Source organism: Nyctereutes procyonoides, unplaced genomic scaffold (assembly GCF_905146905.1).
Source record: "Nyctereutes procyonoides isolate TBG_1078 unplaced genomic scaffold, NYPRO_anot_genome, whole genome shotgun sequence".
Classification (NCBI taxonomy): domain Eukaryota; kingdom Metazoa; phylum Chordata; class Mammalia; order Carnivora; family Canidae; genus Nyctereutes; species Nyctereutes procyonoides.
In genome coordinates, this window is record NW_026575131.1 from 33,614,533 (window position 1) to 33,641,626 (window position 27,094).

The 27,094-nt window shown below is 43.9% G+C and overlaps 1 protein-coding gene across 4 annotated transcripts in view; it reads left to right on the plus strand.

Annotated features, from left to right (window-relative positions):
• ARHGEF3 (Rho guanine nucleotide exchange factor 3) overlaps window positions 1-27,094 on the plus strand; it is a 309,811-nt gene that overhangs the window by 214,175 nt on the left and 68,542 nt on the right. Inside the window, exon 1 of one of the 4 annotated variants that reach the window (XM_055343740.1) lies at window positions 26,262-26,490. The exons of the other annotated variants lie outside the window; for them this stretch is intronic. Within the exon in view, the coding sequence (XP_055199715.1) occupies window positions 26,395-26,490 (96 nt within the window). The 5' untranslated portion in view covers window positions 26,262-26,394. Of the gene's footprint in view, window positions 1-26,261; window positions 26,491-27,094 lie in introns of those variants that run through there. 4 annotated transcript variants of the gene reach the window in all.

Here is a 27,094-nt window from a genome sequence, read left to right on the forward strand (position 1 = left end):
GGGTTAAGAGTGTGGACTCTGGAATTAACTGCTACTTAACTAGACTTACGACCTTGGGTATGTTATTGAAGGTTACAAATCCTCATTTCTTAACCAGTGTTCTTGAGAAGAGTGAGATAACTCAGTTATTTCATCAGTAAATATTTATTGGACTCCATTCAGTGCCAAGCACTGTTTGAGGTGCTAGTGATATAACAGCAAACATGAAGGACAGAGTTGTAACCTGATGGTGTATTAACAGTAAATTGGTCTTGAGGTGCTTGGGCAGGGGGATAGGGAGAGAGATCGGCATTAGGGAACTATTATAGCTAAGAGTTTAGAGTAACCCCCTCCAAGGAAGAGTCTTTTGAGCTGATGCCTCAATGACAAAAAAAAAAAAAAAAAGAGGCAGTCCGGCAGAGATTTGGGGGCAGAGGAAATAGCCAGTACAAACATCCTGGCCTGGCAATGAGGCTGCTGTGGTCAGGAAGGAAAGAAGTCTGTAGAACAGCCTTGTGGGTGAAGAAAGAAGCAGGAGAATGAGATTGACAGGTCAGTAGGGCAAGATCCTGTGGGGCCTCGTCAGTTGTGGCAAGGAATTGGGATTTCAGTCTAATTTCAGTGGAAACCACTGGAGGGTGAGTGCTGTGATATAAAGTATTCAAATGATCCTTCTGGCAGCTTTAGTGTGGTGAGACTGTGTAGACAAGGTTTGGAACAGGGAGAATAGTTAGCAGGCTATTGCATGTTCCAGGTGAGCGATGAAGGCATCTTGGGCTGGGACCATGCATGGCAGGCAAGATGGAGACAAGTAGATGCATGCAGTGAAACTCACGGAACTTGCTGGAAGATCAGACTTCATGTGATAATGTACCGGAAATGTTTAGCATGGGGCCAAGGACATAGGGTCATCATCATTACTGTCGTTAGCACCGCCACCACCTCCTCCTCCACCATCAGGAACCCCATTATCATCTTGAGGAACAGTAGTACTATGGTTAAGAGTACAGACTCAAGCTGTGCTACTTGGGTTCAGCCCACTAATAAGCTCTGTGATGGTGGGCAAATTACACATCCTCTCCGTGTTTGAGTTATCTTCTCTGTAAAATGGGAGGATCATAGTACCTTTCTTATGGGACATTGTAGAGTATCATTATGTGCTACTTAGCAGATAGTAAACCTACACACTGTTCCTATTATTTGGAGGCTGGCAGATGGTCCTTTATTTGGTAGATTTAGTGAATATTGCTAAAATTCTCACACTCTATGGATATCATCCTTAGGGGTCAAAAACAAATCCTTCTTTATGTAACCCATTGATTGTTAGGGCTGATGGGAGGGCTCTCTCCTTGACCTCTAAAATGCTGAAGTTTCAGAGAGCCAAGACAGCCCCACTGTTTGTTAGAACATTTTAGCTGCAGGCTTTTAAATCAGCATTCCAAAGATGAAAAGGCAAGAAAATGTACTGGGATTGCCACAGAAAACAGTGTCATAGTTCTGTGCCTGCTCTGAAAAGCCACGTCTGTGTGGGAGTTTGCAGGCTTGTCATCCAGAAGGCATTGCTTCTTACAGGGAGGCTGGGGAAGGACATCTCATTTCTCTATCTTAGGCAGACCTCATTTCAGCTGTAGGGCATCAGGGGTAGCAAGAGCTTCCTGAGTATTCCAGCTATGGGCTTTGAACAACCTGGACCAGATATGGGGACCTTATTGTCATGCATCGCCCAGTCATGCATGAGACAGGCAGGCTGCTGGAACAATGGGACCAGCATCTGGGATGTGAGAAAAGCTCCCTGCTGTAGACTCATCTGGAGCCCAGACAAATTGTGCCATATAAAAGTTGTGCCATATGAAAGTCTGTTCCCAAGAGATAGCAATATATGTTCGTTCCCTTCCTCCTACAACCACAGAAGGGATTTCTTCAACCTTTCTAACTTCTGAGTAATCAAAAGGACAATCAGTAGCAACATTTGGTAAGATCTGCTAATACCCAGACCCTTCTCCCTTCCACTCAGAAGCAGATGGCAAGTTTTACTTCTAGGCAGAGTCCATTCCTCTACCTGAGAGCTGGGATTTTTAGAACTTCGAGAGCTCTGGATATCTTTTCCTGTGACCACTTTGTTGGATGACTTATTTCTTAGCTTCAAATTACAGAGAGACAGGATGGCATAGCAAAGCAAACACCCAGCTTTCAAAGCCAGTCATAGCTGGAGTTCAATCTTAGTTTTATCACGTAGTAGCTGCCACCTGAAGCAAGTCGTTTAACCCCTCTGAGTCTCAGTGTCCTCATATGTAAAGGGGAATCATAATATATATTCATAGTTGTTGTAAACACAACTGTATTTGTAAGCTAGGATCTTACTAAGTTATATATTGTGTTGATGTTTTGTTACTATACCTGGGCCTTACATCTGAATATCTGCAAGGTCTTGAGGTTAGCTTATATTCTTAGTTTTATTTATCTTGTATATTGTTCATTTTTAAATCTCTACTGGAATTAACTAACAGCACACATTTATTGAGCACCTATTATGTGATAGTCACTGAGCACATTCACATGTGTTTGATCCTTGGAATGGCACTGCAAGGTGGATACTATTATAATCCCCATTTTATAGATGAGAAAAATGAGGTTCACACAGGTGAAATGGCTCACCAAAGTCACAAATTAGAATGTGGCAGAGCTGGGATTTTTTAATATATATATAAATTTATTTTTTTATTGGTGTTCAATTTGCCAACATATAGAATAACACCCAGCGCTCATGCCATCAAGTGCCCCCCTCAGTGCCCGTCACCCATTCACCCCCACCCCCTGCCCACCTCCCTTTCTACCACCCCTAGTTCATTTCCCAGAGTTAGGAGTCTCTCATGTTCTGTCTTCCTTTCTGATATTTCCCACTCATTTTTTCTCCTTTCCCTTTTACTCCCTTTCACTATTTTTTATATTCCCCAAGTGAATGAGACCATATAATGTTTGTCCTTCTCCAATTGACTCATTTCACAGAGCTGGGATTTGAACCTGGGCAACCAAGTCCTTAACTCACTCTATTAGCCCTTAAAACACTCATGGATAATAAGTGGCTTTGCTCCTCATGAATGTTTTCACACCAATCACACAGTCATACAGAGATAGTTGTTGGCCTTTTGCTTCTTGATTTCTAGGAAGTTTTATATATCATGGAGATTAGAAGTTTCTGATATGAGTCGCAAATATATTTTCCCAGTTTTCCTTTTGACTTGTTTATGATGTTCTTGTCATTTTATTTACTATGTAGAAGGGGTTTTTATTATATTTTCTTCTGGACTTTGAGTCATAGAAACATCTTCCCTATATCAGGGAATTTGCCCATCCTCTAGCACTTTTATGTTTTCATATTTACATTTAAATATTTGATCAATTTGAAGTTTATCCTGGTATAAAATGTGAAATACAGGTTAAAAAAAACTCCAAAAACCGCTTCGAAAACAAATTACCCTATCCAAATGTGGTAAGAGTTTGTGTATGAAGAGTATCTGGAGTAGTGTATCTTCCTTTAAGAATAAAAGTAGGTTCATTGGCATCACAAATGATAAGTAGGAAGTTGTTCACAATTCTAATCAGATCTCTAGCCTGAAGCTTCTGTAGGGGGTTTTCCTGTACATTACGATGGTTAAGTGAGGGTGGTGTGGGAAGCTCAAGAGAGGACAATCAGACAAATGAAACTTCTGTAGGTAACTTTGGATACTCAGGAGACCTCTGACTCCTTATGTCATCAGTTTCCAAAAGCTCACCTGTGAAACATCCTTAATATTTTCATACTCTTTTCTCTTTGATGTTACTATAAAATGATTCTTCAGCTATCCTAGGCTTGGTATTGACAAAAAGTTTTACTTTATCAGTTGGTTGTCCCATTTGTCTCCTGGCTTCAAGGAACTTACAGGCTCATTGAGGGAAGAAGCAAGACTTAGATATGTAATACAAATCCTGAATAATACACAGGAGTAAGAAGATAAATACTCATTTATATGCTAAAGACTTTTTATACGTATTTGAATCAAAACTCTTCCAGTTACAAGTGTCAGAAACACAACTGAAATTCCTAAGCTGAAAGGGATTTATGCTGATGTAACAGAAAAGTCCAGTAGTGGCTGACTTCAGGCATGGCTGGATCTAGGTGTGAATTTTCCTTCAGAAATTCCTCTCTCTCTCTCTCTTCACCTCTCACCTTGTATTTCTCCGTGTTGCCTCTATTCTCAGATATGTTCTCCTCTCTTGGTGGAAATATAGCCATCAACATCTCTAAGCTTATTTTACAGGTGCTTTCTTGCCCCAGTTCTTCCTGCAAAAATCCCAAGCCTGGTTCTCAGGCTTTTCCTGAACCAATCACTGTGACTAGAAATAGGGGGCTGTTCATTGGCCAGTCCTGAGTTGCATGTATTCCCAAGGGGACTGACAGTGGGCTCTGTCCCATTAAAACCACAAACACTGAGAAGGGGGCAGTTTCCCCCAAGAAAAATGGAAGAACTATTATTAGAAGAGGGAGGAACCAATGCTGAGCGAGTCAAACCCCAGAGTGCTCCACACCACCAGCTTCCTGTCCTAAGAGCCCTTGAAGAGTCGACTCCAGGTGCCAACAACATAAAAGCAGTGAAAGTCAAGATTGGGGCAGTCTGTTAAACCCATAAAAATGAAGGTTTCCTGGGTTGCTGTCTTGTGATAATCAAGAGCAATAACTTTTGTCAGTTTTCACCAGTGTGACTAAATTCAACTAAACAAACAGAAAACATTGCTGCCTATTACTGATGATGAGTTTCTGAGATTCTAGTGGAATTTGTTGGAAAATCTACCATTGTGTCATCAGTATTTATTAAATACCAAAATCTAGCAAAAGAGAACATGTGGAAAGATTGTTTCCCTTTCTCCACCACTGACTATGGTCTGGGGAAAGAACAAAGTCTTGGTGGGATAAGATTATTAATTTTGTGCTTTTGCAAATGACAGTTACTCATTCCACACCTGAATATTCTATAGATTATGAAGAAACATGGCATGAAATGCAAGGATCTTTGTAAATGAAGCAATCTGGCTACTTTGCTGTTACCTTACACTTCCGTGGGTTATTATCTCATTTGGTTTTCATAATAGCCCTATGGACTGTCTTTATCCCCATTTTAAAGGTGAGGAAACTGAGGCTCAGAAGGATCTCCTTACCATGTGTCCCAGAGCAATAAATAAATAGTAGAATCACAATTCAGACTCAGGTAGCTAGACTGCAGAATATGGGTTCCTAACAGTGCATTAGCTGGCTGTGTAATCCTGACCTTGTCACCTCCCTCGGTTTCCTAAATTCCCTTTTGCAGATGAACCCTTGGGTTGTTAGAAGAACATTTAAACAGTGATGCCATGAAAGTGTTCTACTCTAAGAATCCTGGTATATCATTAGTTCTTAATAACAACAGATTTCTCCAATCGCTTTCCTGCCACCTTTTCCAGAAACAGACCAAATAATAGCATTCGATTCTTTTCATTTTATCTTTAGGAAGGAAGGCAAGTAGCCAGGATGTTGGCCATGTTAGCCATCAGCTCTGAATTTTATAATTGTCAGTGATCTTTAAAAATAGTCCGATCTGTGAGATCTGGTAATTATATACCTGTGTGTAAAGGGTTCCAAGGCTGAGCTTTTAAGCAAATCTAGGTTTGAATCATAGTCCTGCCATTGTGACCTCAAAGAAGTTGTGGGGCCTGTCTGAACCTCAGGTTCTTCATCTATGAAGGGGTCATCAGTAGGTCTGAGCTCACAGGGCTGTCGTGGGATTAAAGAAGATGAAGTATACAAGGTGCTCAGCACAGTGCTGCCCCTAAGAAGTGCTCAGAAAAGGCCAGGTGCCAGTCATCTTAATATTGATTATTACAATTACAATTAACTTATTATTTTTTCTCCTCACCCTTCCCCCTCCAAAGATAAACTCCAGCACCACAAGGTCTCCATTTTTATCACTGACATTTAATAGTTAAACATCCTTTTCTTTGCAATGGTTTGCAAAGCACCTTGCAATTTCCTCTCTTCCTAATTCCTGGAATTCTGTTTGTTTGAACTTGAATTGTTTAAAGCTCTCTGTTCAGCAAACTCTCCTTTGTGTTTTTTCCTCTGATGTCCAGAGGCTTTGAAACAGTAGCTTTTCCATAATCTCCCACCAAAGTTGGACGAACTCCCTGAAGGGGTCGGTGGCTTTAGCTCAGTCTTCTCTTCCAGCTGGCTGTCTGGCTCCTTCTGTTTTCATTCTTTCCCCGAAATCTTTTCTCTTTGCTTAGCTCTTTAAAGGGGAACCTCTTGCAGGCCTTTCTCTAAAATATGCTCACCTCCTCCATCCAAGATCAAGCTGTTATCTTGGTGACAGGTACTGACGAATACCACGGCGAAGCACACATGGTCACGTGGCTTGCCTCATTAGATAGATTAGTGCCTTTTTCAGGTTATAGTGATCCCTCTGGCAGTTGCAGAAGCTTTGTCATAAAAAGTTGATTATTTATGGCAACCCTGGTTCTGGCAGTTAAAATAACCTGGGAACTAGTTAGTTGTTCTTTCTCCTCCCCAAGGAACATCTCTGGAATTCATTTATGGCAGAAGAAACACACAAGGGCACACGTATCAGGTTTTTAATCAGAATAATCTCCCATCTGTAGAGCATTTTATAGGTTCCAGAACTTTTCCATATACATACTCTCACAGTGAACTTGTCCCTGGGTGCTGGTAAGATATGTCTGTCCAGGGAAGGTGAGGGGGAGGAGGAGAGTGAGTCCAGGATGCTGAGTTGTGGCATGGGATTTTGAGGCGATTAGCGTTCCTTTAGATGCACTTAGGACGGGCCTGGACTGGGCTGTGATAAGGAGAACCACGTCTCCTGCTTTCTGGTGCTTTTCTCAGTCATGCTAATAACAAACGACTTGTGAGAGGCTTTCACAAGACTCAGAGGGAACCTCAGATATCATAAAACAATCCTTTACAGATTCATTTAAGCTGTCTTCTTCCTTTTTTTCTTTTATTTTTCTCTTGTGGTATGTTTAAGACATTCATCTTATACTGTAACATTTTACTCAGCAGCATCTGCTGCAAGGGGAAACTACAGGATAATTCTTGCTTCCTGATCAAAGTAGGTGAATTCCTAGCAGAGGTCATTGGAAAGATATTTGAGGAAGGAGAGCAATATTTTTTCCTTTCGTTTTGGTAGGCTTCCAAAGAAGAAGAAAAAAACTGATTTGAAGAAACTGATGGTTTATAATGTTAATGGCAACACCACTACGAAATGCTCTGGTTCTGTCTGCAATTGTGATGCACTCAGTTCAGTGATCTCCCCCGCAATTTTTTCATTATAAAAAGAAATAACTGCATGGCCCATAATTGATACAACTGTGGTTTTCATTGTGTGTGTTTTCCCTGCCAGCCTTTCCACATGTGTACATACTGCATAGGTGCTCCGACGCATGGCTTTCAAATGGCATTTTTTAACTTAGCAGTTTTTTCATGTTGCTTGACTTCATTAGTATACTTATTGTTTACAGTGGATGTCCTGTAATTTAATTAAATATCCCCTGTTATCCAGCATTTGGGTTTCAGGGCAACTTAGTGCAAGACTGGAAAATGTGGGCCTGGAAACGGACCTGACCCGATTTCCTACTCCACCACTTGTTAGCTGTGCCAACCGAGGGACCTGCCAAGAAAATAAGAATACTTTCCTCAAAGGGTTGTTTGATATATATAAGCATTTAGTATAGTTCCTGGCACATAGTGCATTTTCCATATTCAATAGCTAGTCTTATTATTTCTACTTCATCACTATTAAATGACAATGCATGGAAAATATTTTCTTTTGGATTTTTCATTTGGTAAGTTCACAGACATAGCAAAACTGGGCTGAGACACTTTTGCATGTTTCTATTGCTGTCGGCATATATGTATCTCTCCATATCATAGTTTTCACTGTCATCAACAATTCTGAGTGTACCATTTCACTATACCCTCCACCAGCACTGGAAACGATCATTTGCTAAGTTGGACAATTTAGTATGTTAGACATGATGCCTTGTGATCTGCCCACATGAATAAAGAAGAGAGAATAGTATAAATAGCACCTCCACACACCCAGCATCCAGCATCTACCATGGTAAACCTCTTCCCAGTCTCACCACACTGTGTTTTCAGAACCCTATTATTTCAGTCGTCAGAATTGCCATGTACATCTCTACCTGATAAGGACGTTTTATTTTTTTATGTAACTCCCATGCCTTACCACACTTAAGACTAACAAGAATTCCTTCATATCATCTAATATTTGGTCCAAAGTCAGATTTCCCCAATTCAAATTTGCCTTTGGACTGCATCTTAGGTGATATGAAGGGGATTCTTGTTAATTTGTCTCAGAGAGCTTCTGTTCACCGTGCCTGAGTAGCTCCAACTCTTGATTTCGGCTCAGGTCATGATCTCAGAATGGTGAGATGGAGCCCTGCATAAGGCTCCAAGCTGGGGGTGGGTCTACTTAAGATTTTCTCTTCTTCTGCCCATCCCCCCTCCCCTGGATGCACACAGCACCCCCCCCAAAAAAAAAACAAACAAATAAACAAAGAGATCCTATTTGGAAAAAAAAAGGTGGGGGAGGAGCCTGGCTGGTTCAGTCCATAGAGCATGAAATTTGAGACTCTTGATCAAAGAGATCCCATTTGAATCAGGATCCCAACATGGTTCACTTGTTTTTTATGGCTCTTACTCTGTAAAACTTCCCCCTCTCTGTGTTTTTCCCCCATGCTATTGATTTGTTGGAGAAACCAGGTCATTGATCTTGTGGAATGTTTCCTATCCTTGTTTCAGTGATTGCTTTGTCATGGTGCGGCTTAACTTTTCTTTCTCTCCTGTTTTAAGTAAACTGGTAGGTGAATCTGGAGATTTGATAAGCACCATCCTTAATTTTAATGTGGTATTTTGAGGAGACAATGCCCTCTTACAGTCTTTCCCTGAGTAGAGTCTTATGCAATTTTTACTGGCCTCCCCTGGCAGTGAGAGAACTGCACAAAGAATTCTGTTGACCATTCAACTAGTTGGAAGAAGTTTATTAAAGGAATAGATGATTATATTAGCTTTAGAATACTCCAGTGTAATCAGTCATTGCTCTGGAAGTCATTGTTTCTTTGTGCCAGTGTCCTAAAAACAGATGCAGAGGTAAGTGTGTGAATGGGCCCTACCCTCCACTCTAGGTGGGAAGATAATCAGAAACCATGGCTGTGGTCTGTTAAGTAATTTCAGAAGTTGCCACCTGACAGAACATGGTTACTGAGCGGTAGTAGTAACAGTTGTTAGAAATCCAAAAAAGGAACCATCTCCTATGGACTGGGTTGACTTGGGAGGGCTTCTGAGAAGAAAACATTGGTCCAGGATTTTCACAACTGGTGATGTTTGAAAGACAGAGAAAGATAAGAGAGGGGCTATTCTGGACTCAAGTTCAAAGACGCACAAGAAAACAAAACAAAACAAAACAAAAACAAAAACAAGAAGAAAAAAAAGACGCACAAGACTTTCCCAGTGTTGGCCAATCCATCCACACATGTTGACAGCCTTCCCTATTGTCTTCTGAGACTTTTTCTGTCCTTTGTTCTTTACTCAACAAATATTTATGGAGCAACTAGTATGTGCCAGCCTTTTTTGTGGCACAGGAACATGGCTTATGAGGCAACCTGACTTCATGGAAGGAACATCAGCTGGGAATCAGAAGACCTGAGCTTACTCTGAAATCTTGTTTTTAGAATAAAACTACAAAAGGAACTCCTCGGGGTTATTGGTCCTTCTGGTATCTCCAGTGGGAGACTCCAACAGGTTTGACTGTCACCTTTCCTGGGGAAAAAAGACTCTGCCACTTGAATAAAATTTATATATTTATATATATCCAACTAGTTGAATTATATATATAATTTATTATATAATATGTATTTTATATGTGTGTATATCTTAAATTTTTTAATTCTCTTACCTTCTTTTCTCTCTTGTCTTTCTTGTTGAGGTGCTTTATCCTTTGAGCTCTAAAGCCAAACTGGAAACTTATGAAACAATATTTGTCACTCCCCCAGGCAAGAAAGAGTACAAATGAAAACAAGAATTCTTTAGCTCCCAGACAGCTCACCTTTGTTCAGGTTCCAAACACGTAGGATAGAAGCAGAAGGAAGGCTTACCTGCGGTATCTCGCAGGAAGAGGTGTGCTTGTTCACATGGACAAGAATTCATCTTGAGATGGAAAATGGCCTATGATAGAGTGGGTGGCTGGGAACAACGGAAAGAAATTGTTAGCATTTTTTGACATATTCATTTGTCTGCAGCAGCTCAACCTCTACCAATTTGGTCCAAGTCTGTTTTCCTGTGAATTCAATTCTACCAGCATCTACTGAGTGCTAGATGTGTGCAACAGTGGTCATTTCAAGAGGACGGATATAGCTTCCCTCCCCATTACCTCCACCAGCCCCCACCCCAAAGCACCCTGAGTAAGTTTACAAGCTAAATATGTTCATTGTGGCTGCTACACAAACACAGTTTCAAATGAACCCCTGCCATCCCACCCCCCATGATTCCTGTAAGTCCCTCTCTTCCCCTTTCTCTTTCCCTATCACGTAACATTCAGTAGAATTTCATTATCTTCAAGATTAAAGGGAATTGAGGAGTCACTCAGTTCTGGGTTTGCTAACAATGTGTTCCACTTCTTCCCCCAACCAGGAAATCAGACAGAGGACCACTCACATCTTAGCTCTTTTGTCCCTAACCTTCCACATATAAAACTGAAGTGGCTAATGTTCCACAAGTCTTGGATTGGAAAACCCCAATCTAGTACATTCAGTTTGATGGGAACAAGATCCAGGAAAATTAAATAATAGCTCTGCTGGGAGTCTGTGGGTAAATAGGGACTGAAACCCCAGGCTGCTTGAGCCCACAGAAATGTGCTACCTCTAAAGCCACCCACCCATGTTGTGGACAAGAATTGCTGCTCTATGGCTTTGGGACATACCAAGGCCAATGACATTTCATCTTTGGGGAAGGGTGCAGCTGCATGGTTAAGACCATTAGTGTCAGAGCACCTGGATAAGTTATCAGTTGGATAAGCATCTGCCTTCAGCTCTGGTCATGATCCCAGGATCCTGAGAACAATCCCTGAGTTGGGCTGCCTGGTCAGAGGGGAGTCTATTCCCTCTCCCTCTGCCCCTTGCCCTGCTCATGCTCTCTCTCACACTCACTCTCTCTATCTCAAATAAATAAATAAAATCTTAAAAAAAAAAAAAAAAAGACCATTAGTGTCTTGAGCAGAATAAGCTCTGGAGGTAATATTTAGTAGTTGTGTGACCTTGAGCAAGTTACTTAGCCTTTCTGACCCTCTGTACCCCCATCATAAAACAGAGAAAGTACCCTTTTCAGCAGGTTGTGAGGACTAAGTAAGATATTACATGTCACATGCTTGTCACGGGATTGGCATAAAGCAAATTTTCTAGTGTTTCAGCACTAACGTGAACTCCCCAGATCACAGTGGTTCCTTTTTGTTCCACCTGAAGTTAATTCACATCTACCTGTGTTATTACATTTTTTGGAAAGAGAATCCAATAAGGAATTTTTGATCTAGGTATGTAGCAAACATGTACTCTACTTTTAGAAATTTTTTAAACAACTTTGTTTTAGTGCTGTCTTTTCAATCAGTTGGTTGGTTCCTGGGCTTTAAGGAGATTCTTTTCTCCTCCAGACTTACTTCCCAGCTCTCTTGGGACCATAATAAACTTAGCTACTGTTTATAAAATTACTACTATGTATTAGCCTCTTACCTGGCTTCTCTCTAATCTTCACCTCCACCCTTTGAAGTTGGTGCTATTATATCCTAATTGCAGATGAGAGCACTGAGGCTCTGAGAGAGTGAGTAACTTGTCTGATTGTTGAAGATTGTTGAAGACTAGAAGATGGAGGAATATACTTGTGTGACCTGCAGTTGTCTGGATGTGAGATTATGTCTGGGGTGACTCTAACACTTGGGATTTACAACTGTCAGGAACCTGAGTGGCCATCCAACCCTTTTTTGACCAGCAGGAGAGACTGGTGACCAAAGAAGTCATAGGACCTGATCGAAGTTGGTGTAGGAGTCCAGGGTTCAGATCTGAACTATCAGGACTCTTGTTTGATGTTCTTTCAATCATATCATATAGGCTTGAATCCTTGACCCTTAGCATCATAGTCTCTGGTATCAGGACACCTGCTAAGTTACGGATGGCCTGAAAATAATTAATGTTCCATTTCATGATTGGAACTAAAGGTTCTGGAAGCAAAATACTTGCATTTGAACCCCCTGCTCTGCCTTTTGTTTTTGGGTGTTTTTTTGTTTGTTTTTTGTTTTAGATTTTTATCTATTTATTCATGAGAGACACAGAGAGAAAGGCAGAGACAGAGGCAGAGGGAGGTGCAGGCTCCCCATGGGGAGCTTGATGTGGAACTTGATACCAGGACCCTGGGATTGTGACCTGAGCCAAAGGCAGACACTCAACCACAGAGCCAACCAGGTGCCCCCTTGCTCTACCATTTACCAGCTCTGTGACTTTGGGCAAGCTGAATTCCCTGTACCTTAGTTTCTCCCTTTATAGAAGGACCCACCTGATTGGATTGTTGTGAGGATCACTTGAGATACATCATGTAAAGTCAAAGCACAGTGCCTGGAAAACAACAACAACAACAACAACAACAAAGCATAGTGCCTGGCAGAGAGCAAACTCTCAGTGAGCATTAGCTAAGGTCATTATTTGTTGAGTTCCTGGCACTTACCAGGCATCTTTCAGCACTGGGGCTAGAACCCTGGACAAAAAAGTCATGATTTTTGCCCTTATGGAGCTTACAGTCAAGTGGGAGACACAGATGTCAAAGAATAATGAAGCTCAGAATTTGTTCAGTAAATCTAGTTCCATTTATTTATAGGGCACTGTTTAGAAGCTGCAGCAGTGTATCTTTCACTTTAGTTTTGATTTTTATAAATGTGTGACATCAGTGTCAATATTTTGCATCAGAAGCTTGGCCTTGGGCACACAGAGCCCTCATCCCTGAAGCCCCTGATGCTGCTTGGCACCACATGCCAACAGCCATCTGTGTGTTGCATCCAGAACAGAACTGGTGGTGGTCCTTCCACTCGGACATAAGCAGCCTACCCAAAGGGCAGAAAGGAAGTTATGACTGGGGAAAATCCATGAGGCAGCAAGACTTGGTCACTGAAGGAACAGACAGCTCTCCTAGTCATAACAGGCCTGTAGGAAGAGGACACAGTAGGAACCAAATGTTGTCATACAGATAACATAGGCACCATGTGGCGCAGTACCTATTTTTAAGTAACAGGGATATATTTCAGGCCTATTCCATCCCACTTATAATGTAGCTGCATTTCCTTCTCAATGTTTTGTTTTTGTTTTTGTTTTTGCTTATAGTTCGCCCTACCTCTGTTTAGATCTTGCTTTCTTGACCATTTGATATTAAAGGAATCTTTATCCTCATTACATTCCCTGGCAAATGAAGACATCAAGCTGAATTTTCTGATAAGCCCTTATAAAACATTACCATACTGACTAACCCAAAATGTGGGCTGCCTACAGCAAACATGATGATTTTAGAGAAGGATGCTTTCGTCAGTTGGTGATGATATCAGTTTTATTTTTTTTCCTGAAATAAACATAAAACTAAGGCAGTACTTCATGGACACTTCAGTCTTTGCTGTTTTATAGAATGACAGAAGGTAAGCATCTGTGTTTAAATCACCTTATTTTATAGTTCAAGAACCGGGCTGTAGTGAGTTTAGTTGACTTGTCCGAGGTCACACAACAGATTTAGAGGTAGCACAAGGATTGGACCCCACATTTTCAGATTTAGATCAGTTCACTTTTCCCTGTGCCACTGCTTTTATATATGCACAATGGTTAAATCGATATTTGAAATCATGGATTTAAAGAATTATTAACCCCTCTGGAAGCAATAAGGGTAGAAAAGATCCCTAAATCCCATCTTTTCCTTTTTAAAAAAAAGATTTTATTTATTTATTTGAGAAAGAGCACAAGCAAGGGGATGGGTAGAGGGAGGGGGAGAAGCAAACATCCTACTGAGCGGGGAGCCTGATGCAGGGCTTGATCCCAGGACCCTGAGACCATGACCTGAGCTGAAGGCAGATGCTCATCCGACTGAGCCACCCAGGTGCCCACCCCCCCATCCTTTCTCTTCTAATTCACTGAGGGAAAAAGAGAGTACAAAAGGTTAATAACATTATGGATTATGTGCTTACCTTGTGCCTAGAATGCTGACGTATGTATTATCTCATCAAACTATTCATATATTTTATCTCGTTGAAGTTTTGAAATTCTCATAGCCCCATTTTACAGATGATTACACAGAGGTTTGGTATGGTTAAATAAATTGTCCAAAGTCGTATAGTTAGCAAGTGGAAAACTTGGTACTTGCATCTAGGCTTCTTTTTCTAAAACTTGTATTTTCCCATGTTCTACCAGAAACTGAAGGATGAAGTGTTTAATATTTCATAAAGTTGTACTGTAGAGCCAGGGTAGAAGGGAAATCTTGTGTTCTTCGAAAATTAACAACACAAGGTAATGCATGTGTAATTATTTTTCAGTTTACTGGAACAGTCTATAGGTATCTTTTTTTCCTTCACTTTGTAACTTTGCACCTTTCATATTAAAAGTTTCTTTGGGGGGGGGGTACTGGGTGGTTCAGTGGTTGAGCATCTGACTTTAGTTCAGGGCATGATCCCTTTGGATCCCTTTGGATCAGGATCCCTGAAGGGAGCCTGCTTCCCCCTCTGCCTATGTCTCTGCCTCTCTCTCTGTCTCTCGTGAATAAATACATAAAATCTTGAAAAAAAAAGTTTCCTTAGGGAATGGAAATTAATTTGGAAGGCTCCATTACTCCTGCTTCCAGCTGGTCCAGATGCTTGGCCTCTTCTGGACAGGTAGGAGGGAGTGCGCTGGCCTCTCTCTGCTGAGTTCAGAAACTGAAGTGTCTAAATTTAGGAGTGATGCCAGGTGGGGTGGGGGCAAGGAAGGGAGGAAAGGGATGTGGTGTTTGGAGCCCATAACTCAGGAAATGTGATGGCACCTAATTTCAGAGTGGCATGAAGCAAGCGTTTCGGAAAAGAATAATGAGCTATTGTTGTGGGCTTTTTTCTTTAATGGGTGGGTTGTTTTTATAAAGTTTTATGAACAGGAAACTGAAGCAAAATGCTGATCTCTTTGGTTTTTGAGACTGGCCAAGCATCATTTTCATTTTTATTTTTGAATGTTGGTGACAGGCACTTCCTTTAACACTTCTGGGGGTAAAGTGTAACAAGACACCCCAAAACCGCATTTTAGAATAGCAGAATCAAAAAGAAGATTTGTAGTTTTCAGATCTTCTCAATAACAGCATGGGACAGAATAAGATCCCTCCCTGACCCAGAGAGAAAGATACCTCTTTCAGAAGCCAAGGTACTCTGCAGAATGTTTTCCCTTTAAAAAATTGTAGAAAATATACCCAACATGTGGAAAATCTCTCACATGCATTGAAATGGGTCTTGCTGTGGCAAAGAAAGTACTATCAAATTCCCCTCCTTCCCTCGATCATAGCCTATCCAGTCATTGTTTCCCCTGAAATACGACCTGATCTTAAAGAAGGTGGTCCTATCTGTTGTACATTTTGGATGCACTGGACCAATGTTTCAGGCACCCGGCTGCCAACTTCAGAGACGTTAAAAGCTGTTTTGTTCCTGCAGGGCGTTTATTCATTGCTTACCTTGTAAAAGTTATGTCTTATTGCATTTTCCTGGCACCAGAGTAATCCCTCTACCTACCCATTGCATTTGGTTTCTCTGAGCCTGCAGACAGTGTTGGGTTATTAAAGTTCAAGGAGGAAGCCACGTGATGTTGGCTTTACAATTTTAATTCTCTCTTACCTTCCTCCCTTCTTTCCTCCCACTTCCTGACAGATGAATTTTGTTTCCCGTGTACTGTGTCTAAACTAGAATGAGCTCTAAAAGCATCTCTTGTAAGACTCCAGGTGAGGATGCCCAGACGGAGAGAGCGACACCCCCTCTTGATGGAGCAGCCAGCAGAGAAACTTCCTTCTCCCATCGGCTTCCTTGGATTTTAAAAAGTCCATGAGTCCGTAATTTCACATCAGCCTGAGAACTTTAGATTAGTCCCATGTTGAATCTTGCAGAAACATCAGGCTAAAACCTCCCCTCCCCTTAAAAGTCAGCCCCTCATGAGAGCCCAACTGAAGAGAACAAAGTTTCAATATAAATAACACTAGGTATGAGCATGGCAAGTTGAAAAGAAAAAATATATATAGGGAGTTTAAACCTAAAATCAAAGACCTAGAGAGAGGGCCACCTGGGTGACTCAGTCATTGAGCCTTTGCCTTTGGCTCAGGTCATAATCCTAGGGTCCTGGGATCAAATCTTGCATCAGGCTCCCCACAGGGCGCCTGCTTCTCCCTCTGCCTTTGTCTCTGCCTCCCTCTGTGTGTCTCTCAAGAATAAATAAATAGGGGATCCCTGGGTGGCGCAGCGGTTTAGCGCCTGCCTTTGGCCCAGGGCACGATCCTGGAGACCCGGGATCGAATCCCACGTCGGGCTCCCTGCATGGAGCCTGCTTCCCCCTCTGCCTATGTCTCTGCCTCTCTCTCTATGTGACTATCATGAATAAATAAATAAAATCTTTAAAAAAAAAAGAATAAATAAATAAAATCTTAAAAAAAAAAACCCTAGAGAAGGAAAAGGAATAAAGTGCCTCTGGAGTGCAAGAAAAGGACAGAAGAGATGTTACATGGCATCTCTGAAAACAGACTGTTTGATATCTTTCACCACTGGTTTCTGTGTCCCTGGCAAGCCCACCTGGTTCCAGAATTAGTGTAAATTGCCAGGTCTGTGTAAAAAGCTGGAGGGAACTGAAAGCTGTCAGTAATATCCGAGAGCGCCTCATAGCCTTACACTGCAGGAACTGTCTCTCAGAGTGGTTTTGGTGCATTTTGGATTCTTCAAGAAACATGTTTACCCTATCTACTTCTCAAAAAAATTTCTAACAGCCCACTGTAGAATTCTGCATATGATTTCTTGGTCCCATCACAGAAACTTTAAATAGGTGAGTTCCTTATTGCAAGAATTCTTTTCTGAATTCACCTCTTTCATGACATGTTCTTTGATTAACCCCACTTTGATTCAGTGTTCATTTTAACAGATATTTATCCTTCTACCATGTGTCTGCATGATAGAAGGAGCTGGAGCCCCTGTGGTGAGCAAGATAAATATGGTCCCTGTACCTTTATAACTCCCTGTCAGGTGGTGGCGGCACCTGGAATCAGTCATTATAAGCTGGGTGGGTGTTGGGGAAAGAGAAGTCTTCAGTTCTGGGGGTGGTACAAAGCAAGGTTTCCCCTTGCCTGGGGATCAAGGACAGCCTTGGATGAGAGGAATTATCCAGGAAGCCATTTGGTGGTTGTTCTTGTCATGCCAAAGAACTAAACGATCACGCAGCAATAAAAGTTGGTGAACTAGAAGCCTGTCCTTTTGTTCAGCCTTCTGTTGCCAAGGCTTTTGGTTCAGTCAGAATAGTAATAAGCATGTGAGACCTGAGTTGCTGAGCTTGGTTTCGGATGCAAGATGAAAAAATTCAAACATAGCAGAACTCACTTCCCACTTAACCAAAGCACCCAGTGAACTTACACCCTCTGTCCCCTCTGTAGTATTGTCAGACACCCGCAACACAAGGAACACTTTTAGCTAATGGGCTGCTCTCTAGCACACACCAGCCTACTTCTGCTCCCACCACATGAGTGAGACACATACTGGCCAGGAGTCCCCAAGTCTGCTTCTGCTCATTGAACTCATTCTCTAATTAAGGACCTCTGCACACACCATTCCCCTCTCTTCACCCCCCAACCCCCAGCCCCAGATCCTTTTCAAGTAAACATCTCAAGCCAACTGCCCTCCTCCCATTCTCTACTATTACAGCTAATTAAAAAAAAAAAAACTTAAATGCAGTCATGTCCCTGGCTATGCAGATAAGCGTGTTTTTAATTGAAACTCTGGATACCAGATTGTAAATCAAGTTCTAAGAGCCAGAACATGTCTTCTGGTGGGTGGTTTAGTTGGTAGTTTACTTGGATTGTGGACTTGCACATTTTTCATTGTATCCCTGATGCACCCATATGTACAGAGCAGGCTATCAAGCATATAATAGTTCCTCAGTACTGGATAAGCAAATAAGCAGCTCTCCATGCTCACCCTGGATTTGGTGCTATAACCAGTGGGCTATTTACCCCTGGGTACCTTTGGCCTGAGAATCTGTGGTTCAGAGTATTCCTATAATGGGAGAGGCAGGCAGGTTCATTTTTGGGCTGGCTGATAATTCTCACAACACCATGCTACTGAAACAAATGTTCTTTGAAGGTGTTTATCAAAAATTCAAATTCCTAGAGTCCACTGCCAAAGATTCCAATTCAGCAGACACAAAATGGGGTCCAGAGGTATGGATTTGATAAGCTTCTCAATTGATTTTACTACAGGTAGTCTCTGGACTTGTCCCTAAATTCCCAGAAGTCATGTTACTATAATATGTAGGTTTTCAAATCCCAGCCAGATGATATGAATACCGCTATCATTGAAACGCTCATTTCCCCCACATTTTAATTTTTCTAGAATTGGGTTGTATCTTATCATTGATCACATGCTATAATTTAACTGGCAAATTTTTTCCTTTCTTAGTAATACATAAAATAATAGCACATATTACAGTCTTTGGCATCTTAGGCTTGATGAAATATGGTACTTTGATTGCTGAGTTAGTAGTTGATGAAAGAGAAAAGGCTTTTATCCAAAGCTAGAATTTACATATTTTAGATTTCAATCCCTCCATGCAAGAGTCAGTATAGAAAATCTACGTAACAGTAACATAACATTAGCTGTAGTCTGAGGGTATTAAATATTTTTGGAGTGTAACAAACTTACTGAATTCTTGGTCAAGAGATATGAAATACTCTCAAACAAATGAAGACTATCCATAAAGTTCAAAGACCTTGTAGTAGTATATGGAAAGTGTTCTAAAGGCTGGCTTATATTCTGTAAGCAAAACAAGCCTGCTGATAGTAATCAGCTCAAATTGGAGAAAGTCGGGATTTTTATTGCAAAACCTTGAGTGAAGACAGGTTTCCAAGCATACCCACTGTGGGGCCAGAAATATTATACATCAAAAAGACAGTAAATCGAATCCTCTGGGGTTTTTATTTCATCACTGAGTTTGAATTTCTGCCCTCCAACCCCCAAACAATTAACTCTGTTGATAAAGGTTTTCCTGGGAAAGCCAAGCATTGAGGCATTTCTTCCTCCTTCCCAATTTCTTCTTAAAGTATTATTACCTTTCATTGAAACTTTCATTTTCACTGGTCTTTTGAAGTGCATTTTCATATCTGAAGAGTTTAAGTTTCCTATCCCCCACCCTTTATTCCTGTACTTTTTGTTCTTTTGTCCTTTTGTGTTTTGTGAAATCTATTATTCTGTTAAGGATCAGGTTTGGGCAACAGGGAAAGATTCTAGGCATGTCAATAATTCTGAGGCTACTTGGCACTGAAGCATTTTTTTTCTTTGCCCCACATATGCCCAAACTGACATTTGACATCAATCAATGGTCAAGGTCTGAAGCAAGAATATCCTTGAGGTCAAAACCAAGAAATTATCCTGACTCTGATGCTATATTTCAGTTCTACTCTATTTAATGTAGGTTTTCTCAACAGCAGCGTTATTGGCATTTTGAACCTGTTAATTCTTTGTGGGTGGGGGCTGTCCTGGGCCTCTATCCATTAGTTGCCACTAGGATCCTCCCCCAGCAACAATCAAAAATGTATCCAGAAATTCCCAAATGTCATGGGGGGAGGGGGGTCTGGGGGGACAAAATTGCCTCCAGTTGAGAATCACTGCTGTAATGAACTGGAGACTAGGGAATATACCTGTCTGTGGTACATCAGGGCAAAACAAATATTCATTTTTTTAAACATAAAGTCTTGATTATTTTTGCATTATAGCTAGTAATCCACAAGATTAGCTCAATCCTGGGAGAAAAAGAATCTCTCACTTAACTGGTTTTTCAAACTTGTTTCAAAAAATGAGATCTTTAAGTGAATGCAAGAATGAAGTTTTCCAGCTTTAGAATATCCAGGGATACATTTTCATAAATCTAGCCTGGAACCAGTGGACATAACCCCAGGCAAGGGGAGAGTAATAATGCTGGTATGATTTTAGATATTATCAGTGTTTCATTTGTGCCATTTTACCCGTCTGGCAGGAAACCACAGTCCGGATCTCTCAGAATTCACTGCCAGAACTTTTTCAGGTTTTTGACTCCCCTGTCCTATCAAGACTGAAGTGACAGAGAGGAGAGGGAGCTCAGTCATTAACTGGGAATTTTGCCCAAATGGAAGGGGAGGGGAGAGGTGTTGGTACACATGTGTGTCCAACATGTACCTACACGACTGTGTGAGATTAGCAGGTAGAAGGATAGCTCCAGATGCCAAGAGAGCAGATGGGGGTGCACATGTGTTTCAAAGGCTGGGCTTCAGGGGATTGGCTATTGTCCCTGAGCTCCTTCTGCAAATGCACACCTCACTGCCGAGGTTACAGGTGAAAGCTCGTTTTAAAGTCAACCATATTCCTTGAGCAGATGTGTATTACACACCTTCCCAGCATAGAGGTTCAGGAATAGGTAGAGAGGAAAGGGGAGAAATGTAGCTAATTGAGCACCTCTCTGTAATAAACACTTTCATATTGGATGGATGGATAGATGAACAAATGAATGAGCCTTTAAGAAAAAAAAAGACACTAACTCTGATGTTAAGTATAATGGTAATAGAACATGGCATCATCCTGTTGGCTGAGAAGATGGCCACAACTACTTTAACTTCGGAAGTTTTAGCCTCATGCTGGGCCTGTTCTACTCACTGCCATAGCAGTGGGATTTGAGGAGTTGATTGATGGTCTCCCAGCCAAGTCTGACTGTCTGCTCTCCTGAAAGGAGCTTATAACCAGTGGTGGGCTTATGTGTGGAGGCCCACTACTCCACCAGCAGCACAAATGAGCCCTGCTCCACCCAGGCGAGAATGCAGGCCCTGCTCTTGGCACCATTCCTGGAAATGCAGAACAGACTTCTTTATTCCAGTCTCCAGGCTTCTGGCTAGCAAGGAACACTGCCCGGCTATGAAGCGTTTTATGGGATTATAACGGGTTGTGCTGAAGGCAAGTTCTGAAAGGCACTTTGTGCCATTGCTTTGAGTGAAACTGACTGTTAGGGCAGTGTTGTTCCTAAGCTCATAAACACACACACAGGCAGGATGGGAAACGCCGGGCTCCTGGGACCCACTCAGCTGGGCAGCATTGCAGAGTTGGACTGGCTTCCCGCAATTGTGACACCAGCCTCAGGAGTGGACTTGGGAACCCTCCTGTAGAGCAGCCTGCTTCCTGACCAATCCTTTGGTCGCAGACATCTCTGGTTGGAATCCAGACAGAACACCCAAACCCTGAGTCTGCTAATGTTGGAGCAGCACATCACGCAGAACAGAGGTTCTGGAGGGAGTCAGGGCACAAGGTGGACATTGCATGGGGTTAAAATACTCTTAAAATCCTTTAAATGTCTCAAGGACCACATACATGGCATGTGTATACCCCAAATTGCCAGCTTCAGTTTACAGGCCTTATTGTACCAAAAGTATATGTCTTTAAACACCGGAACCCTATTTATAGTGGTGAGACATTCATACTATGAGAAGCTTTAGACGCATCAGAGTACCCAAGGGAATTCCAGATTCTCATCTTTTCTTTCACACTCATCTTGGGGCTTAGGCTTTTTTTTTTTTTTTTTAAAGCACTGTTTAAATGGTTACACGTCACTAACAATCTCTCTCTGTCTTGTCTCTGCCTAGCATGTAGAGCACAAAACACAGAAGTTTGCTGCAATGTTAAATGGCCATGAATAATGAAAATAAAAATAATGATTTTTATTGTTCCAAGTCTTTTGAGGAGGGGCAAAAAAAAATGTTATGAGAGAAAGTAGGTATAGCAGCTTTCTCCTCAACCAATGTGACTATTCTTTGCTCTACAGTAGTTGTACCTAAATGTGAGGTTAAAATTCTCCTTTCCAAAGGGTTTATTTATTACCACACCGGGCTTATGATATGTCAGACTTTCTGCCTGGCCCTGAGGATCCCACAGTGAGAAGACCAGTCATAGTTTGCTAGAATCACTCTTCTTCACCCAGTGCTGGATGTACACTTCCCAACGGAAGGATAAGGCCCAGTGAACTCTACCAGGGATCGAAGCCTGTCCCCAAAGGGGTGCTGCTAGCCAGTCATCTAGTTGAGACGGTGGGCTCATGGGGGCCAGAAGAGCAGGAGAAATGGAATAAGGAGCAGCTCTAGGTGCTTCAGCTCATATCCTCAGCAGCCAGGGGAACCCTGACTGAGGTGTGTCAGTGCCTCTCCTGGTCCTCCCATGGCTGCAGAATTAATCAGGGGCTGCTTTAGTTGGGTGCCCTTGGAGATAAGGTTCCCTTCACATCCCCACCAAGCTTGGTCAAGCTTACAGGAGCTTCTGTGTAAGCTCCCATTCAGCACAGCTTGGGTTAAAAAGATGAAGCTGTGGTTGGGAATACAAATATGAAAAATCAGTGGTCCAAGGGCATCTCTCTCACCCCAAATCTCCTCTTCAATCACCTTCTTCCCACTGCTTTAGTGGATGGACTGCCTGCAGGGCTTCCAGCTGACCTACTCCCTGGGTGGGAGGGTACTGGGTCTGGGATGGGGACCCTCCTCATCAGCAAGATCCGGCCGGAGTACCCAGACAGGATTATGAACACATTCAGTGTGGTGCCCTCGCCCATGGCGTCGAACACAGTGGTGGAGCCCTATAACTGATGCCCTCTTGGTCCACCAGCTGGTAGAAAACACAGACGAAACCTACTGCATTGATAATGAGGCTCTCTGTGATATCTACTTCAGAACCCTAAAACTGACCACACCTACCTATGGGGACCTCAACCACCTGGTATCAGCCACCATGAGTGGGGTCACCACCTGCCTGCGCTTTCCTGGCCAGTTCATTGCTGACCTGCGCAAGCTGGCTGTCAGTATGGTCCCCTTCCCCAGCTTCGCCCCACTGAGCAGCCAAGGCAGCCAGTGGTCCCGGGCCCTGACGGTGCCCGAACTCACCCAGCAGATGTCTGATGTTAAGAACATGATGGCTGCCTGTGGCCCCCGCCATGGCCGCTACCTGACTGTGGCCGCAGTATTCCGGGGCTGCATGTCCATGAAGGAGGTGGACGAGCAGATGCTGAACATCCAAAACAAGAACAGCAGCTACTTCGTCAAGTGGATCCCCAACAACGTGAAAACAGCTGTCTGTGACATCCCACCCCAGGAGCTGAAGATGTCCGCCACCTTCATCGGCATCGACATATTTAAGATTTATTTATTTATTTGAGGGGGGGCAGGGGCAAAGGGAAAGGAGAGAGAGAATCCTCAAGCAGACTCCCCACGGAGTATAGAGTCCCATGCAGGGCTTAATCCCAGGACCCTGAGATCATGACCTGAGCTGAAATCAAGAGCCAGATGCTTGGGCAGCCCGGGTGGCTCAGTGGTTTAGCATCGCCTTCGGCCCAGGCCCTGATCCTGGAGACCCAGGGTCGAATCCTACATCAGGCTCCCTGCATGGAGCCTGCTTCTCCCTCTGCCTGTCTCTCTCTCTCTCTCTTATGAATAAATAAATTTAAAAATATATCTTAAAAAAAAGAGAGAGATGCTTAACCATCTGAGCCATCCAGGTGTGCCCCAGGATATATATTTGAGGAGGAAAAAAACCTCAGGTGCTTTCTTCAGTCTCAACCGGACCTCACTAATTCAAGAGTCTCCTTTACATGTGTGGTAAAAACAAGGCTAGCAAAACTGGCCAATAGACTCTACCTTTTCTGAAGGCAGTTTGTCCACACTAGCTGGATAGGAAAATAGGTGAATTTAGTGCCAGAGTGTGGGTTTGGTACCTGGGATGAATAAGCTATGTATCATGAGGTTTCCTGCCTGGAAAGTAGAAACTGTGGACTCTGGCCTTAGCTGGAAGAAGAGAATACTGAAACAGGGTCTAGATATTTCCATTACCATAACCTCCTGTAGACCTAAGAAGTCAAAACAAAAGACATCATCTCCCCATACCACCACCTGCTGTGGTCATGACTTTGATGGGGGGGGCAGGGGAGTTCAACAGTGCTGTTCACAAAAATAACTTTTGAGACAGTGATCATTTTAATATTTAAAAAAAATAACTTCTAAGTTACCCAGTAACATACAAATATGCTTTTATTGTAAAAATTTTAGGAACAATAGCTATAAAGTTAAAGTCTCCTTTGCTATGTTTAATCCTTTAATCCCCGGTGTACACTGATTGCCTCCCCCAAGGAGACTAGCCCCAAGGAGACTCGTAAATTTGCTGTGTATCCTTCTGGATGGTTTCCAGTGAAACCATTTACCTACATGTTGCTATAGAAAATACATGGTATATGCAGATGTGTTTTCAACAGAAATGGTATGATACTGTGCTTACTCTGCAATTATTCTTTAACTGAACTTAATACATTGGAGATCTTTCCATGCCACAGGCCTAGAGATTCCTTCTTTTTGAGCAGAGTTCTATAAGGAGAATTTAGTTAAGCGCTCCCAGGTGATAGACATTACAGTTGTTTCCAGTTTGGGGTTGGTTTGTTTTTTTACTGTCCCAGACAGGGATGCAGCAAATGATCTTAGAATTCCCTATCGGACATTTATAATGTATTTCTCCAGTAAGGCTTGGTACAGCCGGCTGGTCCCACTGCACAGCTTCATCTTGACAGACCCTGTCAGATTGCCCTTCTGAGTGCCTGGCTACCTCTAACCAGCCTCCTCATATATATAAATGGGTGCAGAGGAAGGAGCTCAAAGGAAGTGTCAGGAAGTGGTGGAAATATATTTCCTGATTATGAAAGTGGTTATGTAAGTGTTTACATTTGTCAACACTCCACTAACTGTATACTTTAAATGGGCACAGCTTACTCTTTATAGATCGTACTCCAGTGACGTTCCTTTAAAAAACAAATGTGTGAAGGAAGGCTGGCTGGGAATAAGGCAAGACAGGATACCGCCTCTTCTTAATGTGGGCTTTTTTTAAAAAAAAAAAAGATTTTATTTATTTGAGAGAGAACCCGATATCGCGACAGAGACAGCAAGAGCAGGGAGGGGGGGGAGGAGCAGGCTTCCCGCTGAGCTCCCACGTGGAGCTCCATCCCAAGACCCTGAGGTCATGACCTGAGCTGAAGGCAGACTTAACCCACTGAGCCACCCAGGCGCCCCTTAATGTGGGCTTTTAAAAGGCTTGCTTCTTCTCCGCCGGGCCTCCTCTACCCGCCGCCCAGCTTCGCCCCAGCCTCGGTTCTACCCGCCGCCTCTTCCAGCCCCCGAGTGCCAGCCAGGCAGTCACTGGGTGGCCGGCCTCCCGCCTCCCGCCGGCGGGAAGAAGGATCCCACCGCGGGCTCGCGCATGGGGCGCTAAGGGGGTTTCCGCGAGGCGGTACCTGGGCGCTCCGGGGCCGCGTCGAGGCGGGGCCGAGCCGGCGCCGCCCCGCCCCAGGTGGGCGGGCCCGGCCGAGGCTCCACCCCCATTCAGCCGGAGAGCCGAGTCGGTCCCGCCGGGCGAGAAGCCAGCTGTCAGTCTCCGAGCCGGCGCTCCGCCCACACCCCCCCCGACTCCCCTGGCCCCGCCCCCAGGTGGGCGTGCCCGGATGAGGCTCCACCCCCTTTCAGCCGGAGAGCCGAGTCGGTCCCGCCGGGCAAGAAGCCGGCTGTCACTCTTCGAGCCGGCGCTCCGGCCCCCCCCGTCCCGCCCCAGGTGGGCGGGTCCGGCCGAGGCTCCACCCCCTTTCAGCCGGAGAGCCGAGTCGGTCCCGCCGGGCAAGAAGCCGGCTGTCACTCTTCGAGCCGGCGCTCCGGCCCCCCCCGTCCCACCCCAGGTGGGCGGGCCCGGCCGAGGCTCCACCCCCTTTCAGCCGCAGAGCCGAGTCGGTCCCGCCAGGCAAGAAGCCAGCTGTCACTCTCCGAGCCGGCGCTCCGCCCCCACTCTCCCGGCTCCCCTGGCCCCGCCCCAGGTGGGCGGGCCCGGCCGAGGCTCCACCCCCCTTTCAGCCGCAGAGCCCAGTCGGTCCCGCCGGGCGAGAAGCCGGCTGTCAGTCTCCGAGCAGACGCTGCCGCCCGGCACCGTGGAGCTGGGGCCCTCTTTCGCCTGGGAGTTTTGTGGTCGCCTCGGGTCAGCTGTGACATCCCAAAGAGCAGGCCCGGCAGCCACCATGGTGGCCAAGGATTACCCCTTCTACCTCACGGTCAAGAGGGCGAACTGCAGCCTGGAGGTACCCCCGTCCAGCAGTCCGGCGAAGGACCTGGAGGTAGGACCTCCACTGGGACCTCTCAGGGTCCGTTCGTCCGTCCGTCTGTCTGACCCTACGTCTCGCTCCATCTCTCTCTCGGCTCCCTCGCTCTGTCAGTCTCTCCGTGCTTGCATCTCTCGTTCAGTGTGTTCACCTCCTCCTTGCTCGCTCTCCCTCCTCCTCCCCTTCTTTCCCTCTACCTCTCCCTTTCCCTCTCATCCTCTCTCCCCCTCTCCCCATTTCTCTCTCTCACACACACTCTTCTCCCTCCTTGTCTCACTTTCTCTCTACCTCCTTTCTTCTGCCCCTCCTCTGTGGATCATCATGAGTCTCCTCTTCCACTTGGCCGGGGAGCAACTGCCTCCTTGCCCTGGACTCTCTTGCATCCTGCAGGGCTCTCCTCAGACTGTCAATCTTCTGCCCAGACCTGGCAGAGGGACCTTCTTTTACTGTATCCTTAGGCCCAGAAATCGGCGAAGAGCTACTGAAGAGCTACCTTTTAAGCTTGGGTTTCCTCTTGCCTGGGTTGGGGAGCAAGAGGAGGCCTTTGGGGCCATCCCACCTGTCAGGCTTGACTTTGTAGCTGTTTGGCAACCAGGACAGGACCTGGCACCTCTGCTTG